The 17,945-nt window shown below is 45.0% G+C and overlaps 1 protein-coding gene across 1 annotated transcript in view; it reads right to left on the bottom strand.

Annotated features, from left to right (window-relative positions):
• The window catches only part of LOC308319534 (uncharacterized protein), a gene marked incomplete at its 3' end in the record, with an annotated part of 49,511 nt that overhangs the window by 12,119 nt on the left and 19,447 nt on the right, over positions 1–17,945 (bottom strand). Inside the window, exons 6-14 of the mRNA XM_080769639.1 lie at positions 17,768–17,943; positions 17,153–17,287; positions 10,260–10,445; positions 8,106–8,244; positions 7,713–8,009; positions 6,761–6,944; positions 4,943–5,085; positions 1,747–1,971; positions 836–1,081 (exon numbers count right to left, since the gene is read on the bottom strand). Coding sequence (XP_080625765.1) covers positions 836–1,081; positions 1,747–1,971; positions 4,943–5,085; positions 6,761–6,944; positions 7,713–8,009; positions 8,106–8,244; positions 10,260–10,445; positions 17,153–17,287; positions 17,768–17,943 — 1,731 coding nt within the window. The remainder of the gene's footprint in view (positions 1–835; positions 1,082–1,746; positions 1,972–4,942; positions 5,086–6,760; positions 6,945–7,712; positions 8,010–8,105; positions 8,245–10,259; positions 10,446–17,152; positions 17,288–17,767; positions 17,944–17,945) is intronic.

Below are 17,945 nucleotides of genomic sequence, written 5' to 3'. Positions count from 1 at the left end.
ACCCTCACATGTTCTCCCCGTGTCCCCTAGGGTAGGTATACCCTCACATGTTCTCCCCGTGTCCCCTAGGGTAGGTATACCCTCACATGTTCTCCCCGTGTCCCCTAGGGTAGGTATACCCTCACATGTTCTCCCCGTGTCCCCTAGGGTAGGTATACCCTCACATGTTCTCCCCGTGTCCCCTAGGGTAGGTATACCCTCACATGTTCTCCCCGTGTCCCCTAGGGTAGGTATACCCTCACAAAAACATGCCGTAATCCTGGTCTCTAAAACTACCTCCCCCTGGCCAGCTGGGGCGCCTGATGGAGGGGAAAGGAACTGGTCGGAAATAACGTGTCCCTTCCACGCGCTACGTCCGGCCGGGGAAATTCCCCCCCTGTCAGGTGAAAAGAAGCAGCTTGGACTCCTCATGCATAGAAGGAGGCATGAGGTCAGTCCGCTGCCCCCCCCCCCCCCCCCCCCGGGTTGGCAGAGGAAGTGTAGCGCCCAGGATTACATTAGATAATTGGCACTGGGTGATAAGAAAAACTGGGTTACAAAATCGTGGGATCAAATTTTTGAATTAACCCATTCTGACCGGGCACCCATTTTGGTGTCAGCATCATGTTATGCTTTACCTATTGAAAAATAGCAGATCTACAAGCTCATAGCGCGCCACCGAGTGGCGCGATACGAGCTTGTAGGTCTGCTATTTTTGAAAAATTCGAAGAACGACTGACATTTTTAGAATCTGATCTCGGGTCAGAATGGGTTAATCAGACCAGTGTGTGTCCAGTGGAAACCTCGTATGAATCTGATCTCAGGTCAGAATGGGTTAAAGAAAAAAGAAACTCACACAGCATGAAGACACAGACGCCCAGCATCATGCCGCCGGCGCCCCAGCCGAACTCCGTGGAGAGGGTGGCGAGGCGGGACATCTGGGGCCCGCAGGAGCAGGGCTGGTCGGGCACGGCCGGGCACACCTCCAGGGTGAACGTCTCCGTCTCCTCGCACGTCAGGTTCTGCTCGTCGGCCACGCGCAGCTCCAGCGTGTACACGCCCGGCCAGATGGGGCCGCGCGAGTGGAACGCCGCCGTGGTCTCTGTGGGGGGGGGGGGGGGGGGGGGGAGAGGGAGGGGGAGAGAGAGGGAGGGGGAGAGAGAGAGAGAGAGATATTCCAAAACAAGATTCTAGGTTAAAGGAGAATTCCATACTAGAAGGCTTTCTTACCTTTCTTTGTAGTCGTTACGTCCCCACCAAAGAGGTCCATGGGGTGTTATTTTGTGCAAAAGCTCCTTATTGGCTATTTCCCCTATACCATAAGCCCTCAATGAATTGCATTGAATTGAATGGGATGTATGGGGTGTTGTGCTAATTCGCTTATTTCCATCGCTCAAAATTATAATGTTTTTGTATATATCCTCTCTTCATAATGTAAATAATAACCCAAGCGGCAACACTTTACTACTTATTTCGATGGAAATAAGCAAATTAGCACAACACCCCATACATCCCATTCAATTAAATGCAATTCATTGAGGGCTTATGGTAGGGGAAATAGCCAATAAGGAGCTTTTGCACAAAATAACACCTGGACCTCTTTGTTGGGGGACGTAACAACTACAAAGAAAGGTAAGAAAGCCTTTTAGTATGGAATTCTCCTTTAAGTCAGAAATGAAGACATGAAAACATTGCTTCTGACTTCTCCAACACGTATATATTATACAGTATGTCTGCTCTCCGTCCACTGTGTGGTCCTTTTTATACCGTTCACATGCTCCACGTCCCACTCCCCTCCCACTCCCCCCACGGACACGATGGTGAAGCTCAAGGGGGCGCTGTTGGGCTTGACGTCCTCGTCCAGAGCGCTGACGTACACCGTCTTCTGGTCGGTGCAGCCGAAGCCGTACAGCGTGGTCAGGAAGGGGCAGTGGTCGTTGTTGTCGATCACGCCGATGGCGATGGTCCCCGTTGACGTCTTGGCGGGCACGTCTGAAAAAAACACACAACGTGTTTCAGCACTGGGTGAGTAATAAAAACACAACGTGTTTCAGCACTGGGTGAGTAAATATGACCACTAGCTCATAGAAAATTGGGTCTCTCTCTCTCTCTCTCTCTCTCCGTCAGACAGTGACGTTTCATGTTTTGTCAAAAGGAAATGCTCGTCAGAATCCTGGTCTCTAAACTGCCTCCCCCTACTGGCCAGCCGGGGCGCCTGATGGAGGGGAAAGGAACTGGTCACTAAACTGCCTCCCCCTGGCCAGCCGGGGCGCCTGATGGAGGGGAAAGGAACTGGTCACTAAACTGCCTCCCCCTGGCCAGCCGGGGCGCCTGATGGAGGGGAAAAGGAACTGGTTGGAATAACGTGTTCCTTCCACGCGCTACGACGTCCAACCAGGGAAACTCCCCCCTGTCAGGTGTAAAGGAGACACTTGGACACTCAGGCATGAAGGAAGCATGAGTTCAAGTCCGTTGCTCTCCCCTTGTCCCCCATATATGGGGACTAGGTTGGTCTCCCCTTGTCCCCCATATATGGGGACTAGGTTGGTGGAGGGTGTGTAGAGCCCAGGATCACATTAGATGGTTGACACAGGGGTGAAAAATGGGTTACAAAATCGTAGGATAAAAATATATATATTTAAAAAAAAACAGGAAATGCAGTAATTAGTTCCTGGTACAGGGCCTGTACGTGCCTGATGTGCAAAAGAAGAGCCTCTCACAGAAAGACAGAATTCCTTTCGGGGGCTTTTCTTATCTCAAAAAAATAAACCGTGACGAGCCGTCGAGTGCAGGCAGACAGTCGACAACGTATGGTGTGCTTCCACCATGTTAGACAACGTATGGTGTGCTTCCACCATGTTAGGACTGGTGAGGTTAACGTATGGTGTGCTTCCACCATGTTAGGACTGGTGAGGTTACGTATGGTGTGCTTCCACCATGTTAGACAACGTATGGTGTGCTTCCACCATGTTAGGACTGGTGAGGTTAACGTATGGTGTGCTTCCACCATGTTAGGACTGGTGAGGTTAACGTATGGTGTGCTTCCACCATGTTAGGACTGGTGAGGTTAGGGAATTATGGATCTGTCTGACATTCTGGTAATGATTCTATAAAACCGTATAAATGACGAGGTTTTTAAGATGCTGACATTTAAGCCGGAAGAGAAAGTCGTATAAAAAAAAGTTAGAGCCTTTATTGCTTCCTGCAATGTGTAAAACTATAATATTATTGACAAAGGGTGGAATTCTCGTATCTGACTTTTGTTTTGTGAATCGGTTAATGTTAATGTAATGTAAAGTATTACTAATCATGTTATGTTGAAAGTAGGATAGGCATTTATAATGTCAATGTAATGAGTATTACCAATTCTGTTCTGTTGTAAGTAGGATAGGCATTGCCGCATTTATAAGCTTTTAGCTTATGACCTTTTGGTCATCTTCATGCTTTGTTTTGTTTTTATAGGAGATCTTGAATGAACAAGAAGGTGGTCCGAAAACACACCAATAGCCAGAGTACCAATATTTATTCGGACAGCAGGTAAGACATATATGAACGTTTCGGCGGTTAAGCCTTCATCAGGGGAATCATCTTGTTTTGTTTTTATAACAGCTTCCATTCATTGTCTTTGAATTTGAAACTGAAGGATGATCAAATAAACTAAACTAAACTAAACTAAAGTAAACAACAAACAAACAACATTTGTTCTCGGTTGTTATAGAAATGAAGCGTCTAAAATGCTCTAAGATACACTTCATTAATGTTTAATAAATACTAATCAGTTGAAACCGGTAATTGACCTGAAGGTGATAGTGCATGATGACTATAGCTGTCACACCCTCATAAGTTGGCCAGCCTTTTGACAGGTTCTGTCAGCACACTGTACTCTACTGTACTCTACTGTCACTGAAGTCACCTGTAAATCAAGTTCATAAACGAACAGCATGCAGCAGCGTCTTGGAGAAAAAGCCCTTGGGCTAGGGAGGAGACAGAACAGAACTACAGTGAGAGTCAGAGGACTGTTAAAAGTATAGAGTGTTTGTTCAGTCAGTAACAGTGTTAAATAAATAGCTCTATATTCCGAGGGTTTCAACCCACTTCATATCAAAGACCATTATATATTTGTCATCTGAGCCACGGACCACCGTTTGATGAGATTTTACCACTCGGGCCCAAAACATAGAATATGTTTTGTCCACAATTCCATCCATGCTGTATTGATGTTGGTACCATAGGAGAGACAACAGGTTGTATTGATGTTGGTACCATAGGAGAGACAACAGGTTGTATTGATGTTGGTACCGTTAGGAGAGACAACAGGTTGTATTGATGTTGGTACCATTAGGAGAGACAACAGGTTGTATTGATGTTGGTACCATTAGGAGAGACAACAGGTTGTATTGATGTTGGTACCATTAGGAGAGACAACAGGTTGTATTGATGTTGGTACCATTAGGAGAGACAACAGGTTGTATTGATGTTGGTACCATTAGGAGAGACAACAGGTTGTATTGATGTTGGTACCATTAGGAGAGACAACAGGTTGTATTGATGTTGGTACCATTAGGAGAGACAACAGGTTGTATTGATGTTGGTACCATTAGGAGAGACAACAGGTTGTATTGATGTTGGTACCATTAGGAGAGACAACAGGCAAGCGTTGATCAAAATAAATGAAAACTATTCCACGTTCTGTAATTGTGTAGATTCCCTGTAAATTAAGCAATGCAGATGGTTAACAATAAATGTATTATATATGATATATTTTATCAACACTTCCTGTTGTTTTCCGAGGCGACCACCGTAAGCAACTAAATCTTTGTTGTTTTGTTGTCTTGGGTCAAATGTCTTAATTAAGTAGCCGTGTAATGAGCTGGGTCAAATAACCCTGTTTATTTATCAGTCTTTCTCTCATCTTATTGTCGTCTTACCGTCCGTAATGCACAGTATCTTATTATCGTCTTACCGTCCGTAATGCACAGTATCTTAGCCTCGTATTTTCCGTTCCTCACGAACTTGGACTCTCGATCCGGCACCTTGTTGAGCCTGATGTCGGCCGTCTCCTCGTCGATGGTCACCCAGTTGTCCGGGTCGTAGGCCTTGGCGTACCTGGAACACAACGGACGCATGAACCTCCCATTTGTATACAACACGGTCCAATGACTCCATGAACCTCCCATTTGTATACAACACGGTCCAATGACTCCATGAACCTCCCATTTGTATTCAACACGGTCCAATGACTCCATGAACCTCCCATTTGTATACAACACGGTCCAATGACTCCTTGAACCTCCCATTTGTATACAACACGGTCCAATGACTCCATGAACCTCCCATTTGTATACAACACGGTCCAATGACTCCATGAACCTCCCATTTGTATACAACACGGTCCAATGACTCCTTGAACCTCCCATTTGTATACAACACGGTCCAATGACTCCTTGAACCTCCCATTTGTATACAACACGGTCCAATGACTCCATGAACCTCCCATTTGTATACAACACGGTCCAATGACTCCTTGAACCTCCCATTTGTATACAACACGGTCCAATGACTCCATGAACCTCCCATTTGTAATAAAACAAGGTCCAATGACTCCTTGAACCTCCCATTTGTATACAACACGGTCCAATGACTCCATGAACCTCCCATTTGTATACAACACGGTCCAATGACTCCATGAACCTCCCATTTGTATACAACACGGTCCAATGACTCCATGAACCTCCCATTTGTATACAACACGGTCCAATGACTCCATGAACCTCCCATTTGTATACAACACGGTCCAATGACTCCATGAACCTCCCATTTGTATACAACACGGTCCAATGACTCCATGAACCTCCCATTTGTATACAACACGGTCCAATGACTCCATGAACCTCCCATTTGTATACAACACGGTCCAATGACTCCTTGAACCTCCCATTTGTATACAACACGGTCCAATGACTCATTTTGACACTTTGCTGAATATAATGCCCTTATGCTAGTCCAGTCCATGCTGATGATAGCCAACCCACGTGCTCACAACATGTTGCAGATGCCGTCTTCTAATATCTATAATATTATCAACCTTTTGCCTGCATTTGCCATTTTCATTAGCGCTCCGGTAAGACGTTATGTTAATAACGGTTCCTGAGTTACATGTACTACAGTCGTACATACGTACATACAGACAGACAGTCCACTAGAGTCCCTTCCTAACATTTTAGTCTAGTTTGTATTTGTCGACGAAATTGTCAGTATATATTTAGTCTTATAGTTTTAGTCATCGTAGCTTAGTTTTCATTTAGTTTTCAGTTGTTTTGGTCAGTGAAAATAGGTAGTCGACGAACATTTTCCGTCTTAGTTTTAGTCGAGGAAAACAACCAACACTGGAGTACTGACTCAGTGTGACAGTGACCAGTACTGACTCAATGGGAACCCATTTTAGTGTTAGCATTATGTTATGCTTTAGCTATTGAAAAATAGCAGATCTACAAGCTCATAGCGCGCCACCGAGTGGCGCGCTACGAGCTTGTAGGTCTGCTATTTATTTTTAAATCGAAGAACCACTGACATAGAAACATAGCTTTAGATTGTGGAGGCCTAAATAATATAGTAGAAGCGTTTTTTATCAAGAATTGATCAATGTCACCATGGTCCACACACTACAAAATTAAGAAAATAAATAAAACGTTATAGCACATTGCCAAAAGGGCCACTAGGGGGTGCTCTATAGCACCCCCTAGTGTCTTATCTGTGCACGCCACTGATGGAGTGTACTGACGTGACGCCCTCCGCCTTCATCTTGGTGTCGGGGTCCACGGCCGCGTAGTTGGTCAGCCACATGTCCTCCGACATCTGGCCCTCGTCCTCCGAGGCCGCCACGTCCAGCGTGCTCGGCATGAACTGGGGCCCCTCCGGAACGTTCACCACCGCGATCTTGATGGGGTAGTTGGGCTTGTCCCCCCCTTTAATAATAATAATAATAACAATAATACACTTTGTTTATATTATATTATATAGCACCTTTTTCATGTCATAAAATGCAACGCAAAGTGCTTTACACTAGGGCGGAAGAAGATAAAAAAACACAAATGTAAAATAACAATTAACTCAATGTCTGTTTCAGACGGGTATAACATTGGACCAAAAAAAAAAAAAAAAAAAAATGAAAATTTTAATTAAATAAAAAAAATAGAGACTGGCGCTTAGGGACTTTTTGGCACTTCTTAAAAGCGATGGATGAGTTAAAGGTATATTCAGTGATTTCACTCAAAAAACCTTAGGTTTCGTTTTTGCCTTGGGGACCCAAGCTTTCATCCAATCAGGATAGAGAACCAAAAAACGAAACCTAAGGTTTTTTGACCCCCACAGGGGTTAACTGGGGACAGGGAGGAACTCCTTATATGGTCAGCACACTCTATAGTAGAGAGGATTATCACAACAAGACAAAAAAATAAGTGATATTTGAATTAAGTGAAATCACTGAATATACCTTTAAGACAATAAAAAATGATAGCAAAGAGCATAAAACAACAATAAAGCAATAGCAAAGAAAAAAAAAACAGGCAAGGCAGTAAAGAACAAACCGGTTTAAAAACTGAACTAAAGGCAAAAGAGTAAAGAGGTGCTTTGAATGTGTCCATACGGAGAGTGCCTGCAGTCTAAGCTGTAATGGGAGTTTAATTATTCCAGGCTGTCGGCCCCACAGAAGCAGAAAGCTGCACATGCCTCACCTTTGGGCTTCTTGGTGGGCTTCTTCTTGGGCCGGGGCCTCCTGGGCTTGGGCTTCCCCTTGGGGCCGCCCCCGGCGCCCACCCCCACCCCGGCCCCGGCTCCCGCGCCGGCGGCCGGCCCGTCCACCCCGATGTCCACGCCGGCGCCGGCACCAGGTCCGTCCAGGTCCAGGTCCACGTCCAGGTCCAGGTCCAGGTCCAGGTCCAGATCCAAGTCCAGGTCCAGGTCTAAATCCAGATCTAGATCTAAATCCACGTCTACGTCTGCGTCCGGGCCGCCCAGGCCCAAGCCCACCCCTTTGCCTTTGCCCTTGCCCTTCCCCGCCCCCGCCCCGGCCCCGCCCCCGGCCCCGCCTCCTCCTCCCCCTCCTCCTCCTCCCCCCCCTCCCCCGCCTCCTCCCCCGCCCGCTCCGCCCCCCTCTCCGATCTTCACGTCCACGTCCATCCGCACCGCCTCGCCCACCGCGAAGGGGGCCACGTTCTCTATGAGCAGCCCGATCTCCAGCGTCTGGACCTCCTCGAAGTCCACGGCCTGGGGGGGGGAGGGGAGGGAAGGGGAAGGGGAAGGGGAAGGGGAAGGGGAAGGGAAGGGAAGGGAAGGGAAGGGAAGGGAAGGGAAGGGAGGGGAGGGGAAGGGAAGGGAAGGGAAGGGAAGGGAAGGGAAGGGAAGGGAAGGGAAGGGAAGGGAAGGGAAGGGAAGGGAAGGGAAGGGAAGGGAAGGGAAGGGAAGGCAAAGAGATCATTTTGAATTACCCTATTGTCACACGTCCAAACATCAATCTTTCATCAAATGTAGAGGCCCTCATCTATGGAACTCCCTATAGATGCTTCACTTAAATCCTCATTATCCTTGCCAATATTCAAAAAATATCTAAAGAAATATCTTATTTTTTTCCTCTCTGTAGATTACATGTTTTACCTTGATGCGTTATATTTTCTTTTGTGTGTTTGTTGTTGTATTGTTTATTTCTGTTTTTTGTGCAGTCTGTGTTTTTATTTTCTTTACTGCACAGCTGCCCCCCTTTGACATCTTGTAGATTTATGTACTGTTCTTTATGAACTTTTAATCTTTTAAACCAATGACCTCTTCCTTTAGAAAAGGATTCCATATAAGCCTTCTGGCTTCTTCCTTTCCTTGCATTGTATTTTTTGTTTCTTTGATATGTTATTGTCTATTTTTTGTACTACATGCTAAATAAATAAACCTAAAACCTAAAGGGAGAAGCAAAAACAAAAGTTATCGTAGAATCAGCAAAGCATTTCAGCGGGTTGTCTTTCTGCGTCCGTACAGGTGGAGGTGAAGATATTGTATTTTTCATGTGCCACGATTACATAGAAAGTCATTGCAAATTGACAGAATTAAGGTTACATCGAGCGCCGTGAACGAGGCGAGCCAGGTGGGGCGAATGTGCCCCTTTCCTGGTCATGCCTCCTGTGCGAACGAGGCTTTAAAACACATTTAGTGCCGGAAGTGCTTCAAAATAGGAGCTCTAGGGTGCCGGATTTGTCTGATCGCTTTTACTCTGAAAGCCATGAACCGGAAACACTTTCCTAAAAAAGTTGACTTGACAAATTGACCTAACATCCTGATCGTTTTAATTTATACGATATATGATCCAAAAAGCGTTCATATTTTGCGGGAGAGACGGATGAGGAGCAGAAATGAAGCGCCAGCATATCGATCCATTCATCACCACGGAGAACGCCCTGGATTAGGAGATACGAGACATTCTTTCCGCCGCGCTAACATGGGAGTCAATGACTAATAGCTAATAGTTGCACAGAGCGTTAGCATACGGCAAGCGAAAAGCGAAATGCAAAAAAAAAAAAAAGGAAAAATTCTGAATATTCTTATCTCGCCCCGTGTCACTAGGACGTCGCTAGGACGTCCACAGACGTCAAAGGCTACGATCGTTTCTAATCCTTATGACGGTCTCACACGTCGTATGAACTGAAACGGTTAAAGGCATAGCAGTAACTTTACATAACAAAACAGACGGAGACATTTTCATGCAATTCAACTCAATCCATTGTTGGTGAAGTAAACAGTAACACACCGTACAGTGTGTGTGTGTGTGTGTGTGTGTGTGTGTGTGTGTGTGTGTGTGTGTGTGTGTAGGGGAAATATTGGTTCAAGCGAAAACAGAAAAACGTCTGTTATGAAGGCAACGTGATTCTTTCCATCACTCCCGATCATTAATTGGACGTCAAGTGGTGAAGTTACGGTGTGACCAAAATGGCATGGTGTGTGTGTGTGCGTGTGTGTGTGTGTGTGTGTGCGTGCGTGTGTGTGAGTTTGTTATTATAATTTTTGTTGGTTTTGTTGTTTGGTTTTTCGTTATCTGTTTCGTTTGTTGCCTGGCGTTCCCTCTTTTCCCCCTCTCCCACTGTGTTGTGTTGTGTTGTGTTGCGTTGTTGTGTTGTGTTGTTGCGTTGCGTTGCGTTGCGTTGCGTTGCGTTGCGTTGTGTTGTTGCGTTGCGTTGCGTTGCGTTGCGTTGTGTTGTTGCGTTGCGTTGCGTTGCGTTGCGTTGTGTCGGATGTCATACCTTGACGAGCATGAGGACGCCCTCGTTGGTCTTGTTGTCCGTGCTGATGCTGAAGAGGCCGTTCTCGTTGCCCTGGGTGATGTGGAAGACCGCCAGCCAGTTGTCCGAGAACTTCTCGTCCGCGTCGATGGCTTTGAGCCTCAGCACCACCACGTTGGCCACGTTCTCCTCCACCTCCCCGTCGTACTGTAAACGACACAGAACATCAAACATCCTCCACCTCCCCATCGCACTGTAAACGACACAGAACATCAAACATACTCCACCTCCCCATCGCACTGTAAACGACACACACCATCACATATCACTGCAAACAACACACACCATCACATGTCACTGCAAACAACACACACCGTCACATGTCACTGCAAACAACACACACCATCACATGTCACTGCAAACAACACACACCGTCACATGTCACTGCAAACAACACACACCGTCACATATCACTGCAAACAACACACACCATCACATATCACTGCAAACAACACAGGGTGCATATCTTTGGTCTGACGTATTAACAGTCCCAAACCCTAACCCTAACCTAACGCGGAAGCCACACGTGAGTCTTAACCGGCCACGTACAGTACTGTACAGTATGTGTCTGAACCAGAAAGGCACGTCAGAGCCACGGGTGAGTCTTTAAGGCCTATTCATAGTCCAGTTTTCGGGGGAAGAGGTGACCACACTGAAAACTACAACAGGACGTCACTGAGCTCACACAACACATCTCTCTGTTTTTACTAAAAACTACAACATGACGTCACTGAGCTCACACAACACATCTCTCTGTTTTGACTAAAAACTACAACATGACGTCACTGAGCTCACACAACACATCTCTCTGTTTTGACTAAAAACTACAACATGACGTCACTGAGCTCACACAACACATCTCTCTGTTTTGACTAAAAACTACAACATGACGTCACTGAGCTCACACAACACATCTCTCTGTTTTGACTAAAAACTACAACATGACGTCACTGAGCTCACACAACACATCTCTCTGTTTTGACTAAAAACTACAACATGACGTCACTGAGCTCACACAACACATCTCTCTGTTTTTACTAAAAACTACAACAGGACGTCACTGAGCTCACACAACACCTCTCTCTGTTTTGACTAAAAACTACAACAGGACGTCACTGAGCTCACACAACACCTCTCTCTGTTTTTACAAAAAACTACAACATGACGTCACTGAGCTCACACAACACATCTCTCTGTTTTGACTAAAAACTACAACATGACGTCACTGAGCTCACACAACACATCTCTCTGTTTTGACTAAAAACTACAACATGACGTCACTGAGCTCACACAACACATCTCTCTGTTTTGACTAAAAACTACAACATGACGTCACTGAGCTCACACAACACATCTCTCTGTTTTGACTAAAAACTACAACATGACGTCACTGAGCTCACACAACACATCTCTCTGTTTTGACTAAAAACTACAACATGACGTCACTGAGCTCACACAACACATCTCTCTGTTTTTACTAAAAACTACAACATGACGTCACTGAGCTCACACAACACATCTCTCTGTTTTGACTAAAAACTACAACATGACGTCACTGAGCTCACACAACACATCTCTCTGTTTTGACTAAAAACTACAACATGACGTCACTGAGCTCACACAACACATCTCTCTGTTTTTACTAAAAACTACAACATGACGTCACTGAGCTCACACAACACATCTCTCTGTTTTTACTAAAAACTACAACATGACGTCACTGAGCTCACACAACACCTCTCTCTGTTTTTACTAAAAACTACAACATGACGTCACTGAGCTCACACAACACATCTCTCTGTTTTGACTAAAAACTACAACATGACGTCACTGAGCTCACACCACACATCTCTCTGTTTTGACTAAAAACTACAACATGACGTCACTGAGCTCACACAACACATCTCTCTGTTTTGACTAAAAACTACAACATGACGTCACTGAGCTCACACAACACATCTCTCTGTTTTGACTAAAAACTACAACATGACGTCACTGAGCTCACACAACACATCTCTCTGTTTTTACTAAAAACTACAACAGGACGTCACTGAGCTCACACAACACCTCTCTCTGTTTTTACAAAAAACTACAACATGACGTCACTGAGCTCACACAACACATCTCTCTGTTTTGACTAAAAACTACAACATGACGTCACTGAGCTCACACAACACATCTCTCTGTTTTGACTAAAAACTACAACAGGACGTCACTGAGCTCACACAACACCTCTCTCTGTTTTTACTAAAAACTACAACATGACGTCACTGAGCTCACACAACACATCTCTCTGTTTTGACTAAAAACTACAACATGACGTCACTGAGCTCACACAACACATCTCTCTGTTTTGACTAAAAACTACAACAGGACGTCACTGAGCTCACACAACACCTCTCTCTGTTTTTACAAAAAACTACAACATGACGTCACTGAGCTCACACAACACATCTCTCTGTTTTGACTAAAAACTACAACATGACATCACTGAGCTCACACAACACATCTCTCTGTTTTGACTAAAAACTACAACATGACGTCACTGAGCTCACACAACACGTCTCTCTGTTTTGACTAAAAACTACAACATGACGTCACTGAGCTCACACAACACATCTCTCAGTTTTTACTTGGTCACCTCTTCACCCAACACTGGACTTTGAACAGACCTTTAACCGGCCGGGTATGTCGGACAATTGGTTTGTCGGACTATTGGCATGTCGGACTAACGTATGCCCCCCGCACAACACGCATCACTGCAAACAACACACATATCCTCCACCATTGAATATCCCCATCGCACTGCAAACACAATTAAGAAAGAATACACGAGAGGGTGCGTGTTTTATCGTGATCGTTGGCACGTCAGTGCTGCGGTCAGGAACGGGACTTTAGCCGAGTTCCACAAGCATCACTGACGTGCCAATAATCACGATAAAGCACACCCTTGAGTGTAATTGCGATTATACAACAGTTACCCTAAAAAAGAAAACACGTCTGTTCAATTTCATTGTAACTATAAGATATTATATTTAATGCCAGATTTACACTATACGACAAATGTCCCATGCAAACTGCTAGCCTAGCACTAGCCCCATATGTGCCCTCTCCCTACGCTCATTCTGTAGCTCCGAGATGAGGTCACACACTGGGCCCCTCCCACCGCGTTTCAGAAACGGCCAAGAAAATCCAACTAGAGATTTGAACCGAGCCTTTACGTCCCGTATTTTGTCGCGCACACATGTCACATGTCACATGTCACATGTCGAGTGAAGCGACAGACAAAATACGGGACGTAAAGGCTCGGTTCAAATCTCTAGTTGGATTTTCTTGGCCGATGTTGAATTAGTGTAAACCTACACGTTTTGGATTCATTACTAATAAGTAATAAGAAGCGTTCCTTGCGGAAACTTGCGCCGTTTCTGAAACGCGGTGGGAGGGGCCCAGTGTGTGACCTCATCTCGGAAGCTACAGAATGAGCGTATAGGGAGAGGGCACATATGGGGCTAGCCTAGCACTAGCATGTATGTCTGAGAGGTCATTTTTTTTGTGTCACTTTTTCCTGCAGTCATGCTAGTGCTAGCCTCTCAGAACAGCACAAGGTAATACTCAGCACAGCTGATTTTTATGTTTTGATTATTAGGTGTGCCATCATGCATGTTTGACACACGGGGAGAGATGTCTATTTCAACCAATCATGTTGCTTCCTCGAAAAGCGACCTGTTGTACAAACATTAAACAATGATCCTCCACCTCCCCGTGCAAACAATACACAACGTAGAATATACTCACACCCTGTGTTTGTAGGCCATATTGAACAAATAAGTAATGTGATGACAATAATCATAATCATATAAGCAAAATGGGTTATCAGCATATTGTTACTGTCAGTCAGAAAAAACCTTGCAAATAAATTATAACTGCCCTAAGAACGTGCAGTAATACCTTAGAGTATATATGAATAGAGAAGACATCCGAGTTCTCCTTCCATCCACTTGCATTAAAGGGACACTTCACCCTTTTTGCAAAAAAATATATGTTAATGACGTTTAGGAGCTTTAGAACACTTTCCTGGGGGTCTTTATGTGTGTAATATGTGGTTTTAGATATTTTAGATTGTAGCAGTGAGCCTGTTGTCTCTGATGTCATGGACACTGGGATCACTTCCTTTCTGGACTACATGTTGTCTCAGTAAGACAGCTCTCCCCCCTATCCACAAGGAGGAGCAGTGCACCAAAGAATTATGGGAACTGTAGTCCAGGAAGGTAGTGAGACCAGTGTCCATGACATCAGAGACAACAGGCTCACTGCTACAATCTAAAATATCTAAAACCACATATTACACACATAAATACCCCCAGGAAAGTGATCTAAAGCTTCTAAACGTCATTAACATATCTTATTTTGCAAAAAGGGTGAAGTGTCCCTTTAAGTTGCTTAAAAGCGCATGAGGCGATTTCACTCCTCCTTCCGGGTAGGAACAGAGTGCATTCTGGGATGGATTTTCCTCTGGGTGCCGTCTCTGTTCATATATACTCTAAGAGTAATACGGGGAAAATATCGTCCGATAATGGGTTTAACCCATTCTGACCTGAGATCAGATTCATACCAGGTTTCCACTGGACACACACTGGTCTGATTAACCCATTCTGACCTGAGATCAGATTCTAAAAATGTCAGTCGTTCTTCGATTTTTCAAAAATAGCAGACCTACAAGCTCGTAGCGCGCCACTCGGTGGCGCGCTATGAGCTTGTAGATCTGCTATTTTTCAATAGCTAAAGCATAACATGATGCTAACACCAAAATGGGTGCCCGGTCAGAATGGGTTAAAAGTGTTTCAACGACATGGTCAGCCAAATGAGATATCGGCAAATTAGCGACCCTTTACACTAATTGTAAATAATGTTCTTGAGGTAATTGTTTACCGCCCCAAAATCACGAAGGCCATTTTGACCTCGGGGATACACAAATGTTTGTTTTGTTTTCTTACATTGTTTTTGTTCTGTCAGTAACTAATGTTACTCTTTAAAGAAAAGGTTAAATAGGCTAAATAAGCTTTGGCTTCAGCCTACACCTTTTCGGTGCTAACCCGGATTATATGCTAACAAAACTATTTTAACATGTAACTGTAAAGTACCGAAATAAACTATTCGTTCATTAAAAATCACACCCCTGTGAACTGAGTGGTGCAACTTCCCTCTATCGGTTCTCTGTATCGTTCCAATGTCAGTTCCTATTGGTTCTCTGTATCGTTTCAATTTGTATCGTTCCAATTTCTTCTCCGTATTGTTCCAATTTCAGTTCCTATTGGACACGATCTCTCTCTCTCTGTTTATGGCACAACAGCGCCACTTGTTCCCCTACTGGTACTCTAAACATTGAGACATAGGGCTGTATTTTGCGTGTCTTAAGTATACCAGGTCTTATTACTAAAACTTAAGACCTGGAGACGTGCAGGTCAATGCTCTTTGGACACTCAGAATAGCCAAATGGCTTTGATCACGCCTCCAGGTCTATAAGTTAAGTAATAAGACCTGGTACTTAAGACACGCAAAATACAGCCCTTAGTCACATAGTGAGTCACATTGTCACATAGGTACCGTTAGGACAAAGCTGTTCCTTGGAGCGGTTGCACCACTCAAAACTAAGTCGGTGTGTCCAAACAAACACATAGGACAGAGTAGTCTAGTGGTTCCATCTGGAACACACAGTTCTTTGTTACATTTTCTACAAATACAAAGTACAACGTTTCCACCCAACGGCAACGATGGGACTCTTTAATAAGGGCTGTATTTTGCGTGTCTTATTAAGTACCAGGTCTTATTACTTAACTTAAGACCTGGAGGCGTAAATAAATGATCAATGCCATGTGGCTATTCTGAGTGGCCAAAGAGCATTGACCACGCCTCCAGGTCTCAAGTTAAGTAATAAGACCTGGTATACTTAAGGCACGCAAAATACAGCCCTTTGTTACTTGAGCTGAGGGTCAAACCAGTGACCTTCTAATCTAGCCGACGGGTTAACCAGGATATCATGACGTTGACAACAGGGGCGCCCCGATTAGGTTATTTGGGACCGATCCCGATCACCGATTTCTTTATTTATTTTATCCGCCGATCGTGCGTAAGGGGAAAATTTGAATATTTCCAATATTATGAATATTATTATGTCTAAACCCATGTCAAAGCTGTTTATATATACATATACTGTATATACAGATACAACAAAGCTGTTGTCTATCTGATTGACTTTTATATCACTCATAATGGTATATATATAAATGATCGGTTTCTCCAGATCGGGTGAATTGCAGATCACCGATGGAGTCGTTTGGAGTGAAAATTGTCCGATTTAAATCTGTGGCCCGTGGAACGATCGGAGCGCCTCTGGTTGACAAACATCTCTCTCTCTCTCTCTCTCTCTCTCTCTGTCTCTCTCTCTCTCTCTCTCTCTCTCTGTCTCTCTGTCTGTCTGTCTGTCTGTCTGTCTGTCTGTCTGTCTGTCTGTCTGTCTGTCTGTCTGTCTCTCTGTCTGTCTCTCTGTCTCTCTGTCTGTCTGTCTGTCTGTCTGTCTGTCTGTCTGTCTGTCTGTCTGTCTGTCTGTCTGTCTGTCTGTCTGTCTGTCTGTCTGTCTGTCTGTCTGTCTGTCTGTCTGTCTGTCTGTCTCTCTCTCTCTCTCTCTGTCTCTCTGTCTGTCTGTCTGTCTGTCTGTCTGTCTGTCTGTCTGTCTGTCTGTCTGTCTGTCTGTCTGTCTGTCTGTCTGTCTGTCTGTCTGTCTGTCTGTCTGTCTGTCTGTCTGTCTGTCTGTCTGTCTGTCTCTCTCTCTCTCTCTCTCTGTCTCTCTCTCTCACCTCGGTTTTCTCCAGCGTGGGGACATTATCGTTGATGTCCAGGACCTTGATGAAGACGGAGCCTGTCCCCGACTGTCCTCCCTCTCGTCCACCCATGTCCGTCCCCTTCACCACCAGCGTGTAGTTGACATGCAGCTGTTAAAACAGGAGAACCAGTAAGACGCGCAAACGCGGGAAGCGAACGCAGCTGAGACCCTGCAGATCATGTCTGTCTGTCTGTCTGTCTGTGTGTCTGTCCCGCTGTTACTGTATATGTGGACCTGGCCCCTTTTGTGCCCATATATGGAGCTGAGTGGACCTGGCCCCTTTTGTGCCCATATATGGAGCTGAGTGATTGCTGATGCAACACACTCCATATTTGGATAGCGGGACGGACAGACACACAGACTGCTAGGTCTCATAGTAAGTGCTCACTGCGTTTGCAATCACAATCTTTACAACAATATGGCTGCTCATGTGCATTATAGAGCCTATTCCTGTTAGTGTCCAACACGCAACATTCTAAACTCTACACGGCTAGATAGATAGAATACTTTATTGGCAGTTTAAGAAAATGACAGAAAATGACATAATTTTGTCTGGTTCAGGTCTCCTGGTCTCCAGGTCTCTCCTCACCTCTCGGTCCAGCGTGGGCTCCTTGACGTACAGCTTCCCGGTCTTCCTGTCGATCTCGAACAGCATCTTCCCGTCCTTGCTCTTGGGCTCCTGGCTGACGATGCTGTAGGCGATCTCTGCGTTCACGCTGCCCACCGAGTCGTCGTCCAGACCCACCACGTTCATCACGAACGTCCCT

Source organism: Protomyctophum bolini (assembly GCF_963924005.1).
Source record: "Protomyctophum bolini genome assembly, chromosome: 8".
In the NCBI taxonomy this organism is placed as follows: domain Eukaryota; kingdom Metazoa; phylum Chordata; class Actinopteri; order Myctophiformes; family Myctophidae; genus Protomyctophum; species Protomyctophum bolini.
The sequence above is the reverse complement of the archived record's forward strand: the minus strand, read 5'-3'. Positions and strand labels throughout refer to the sequence as shown.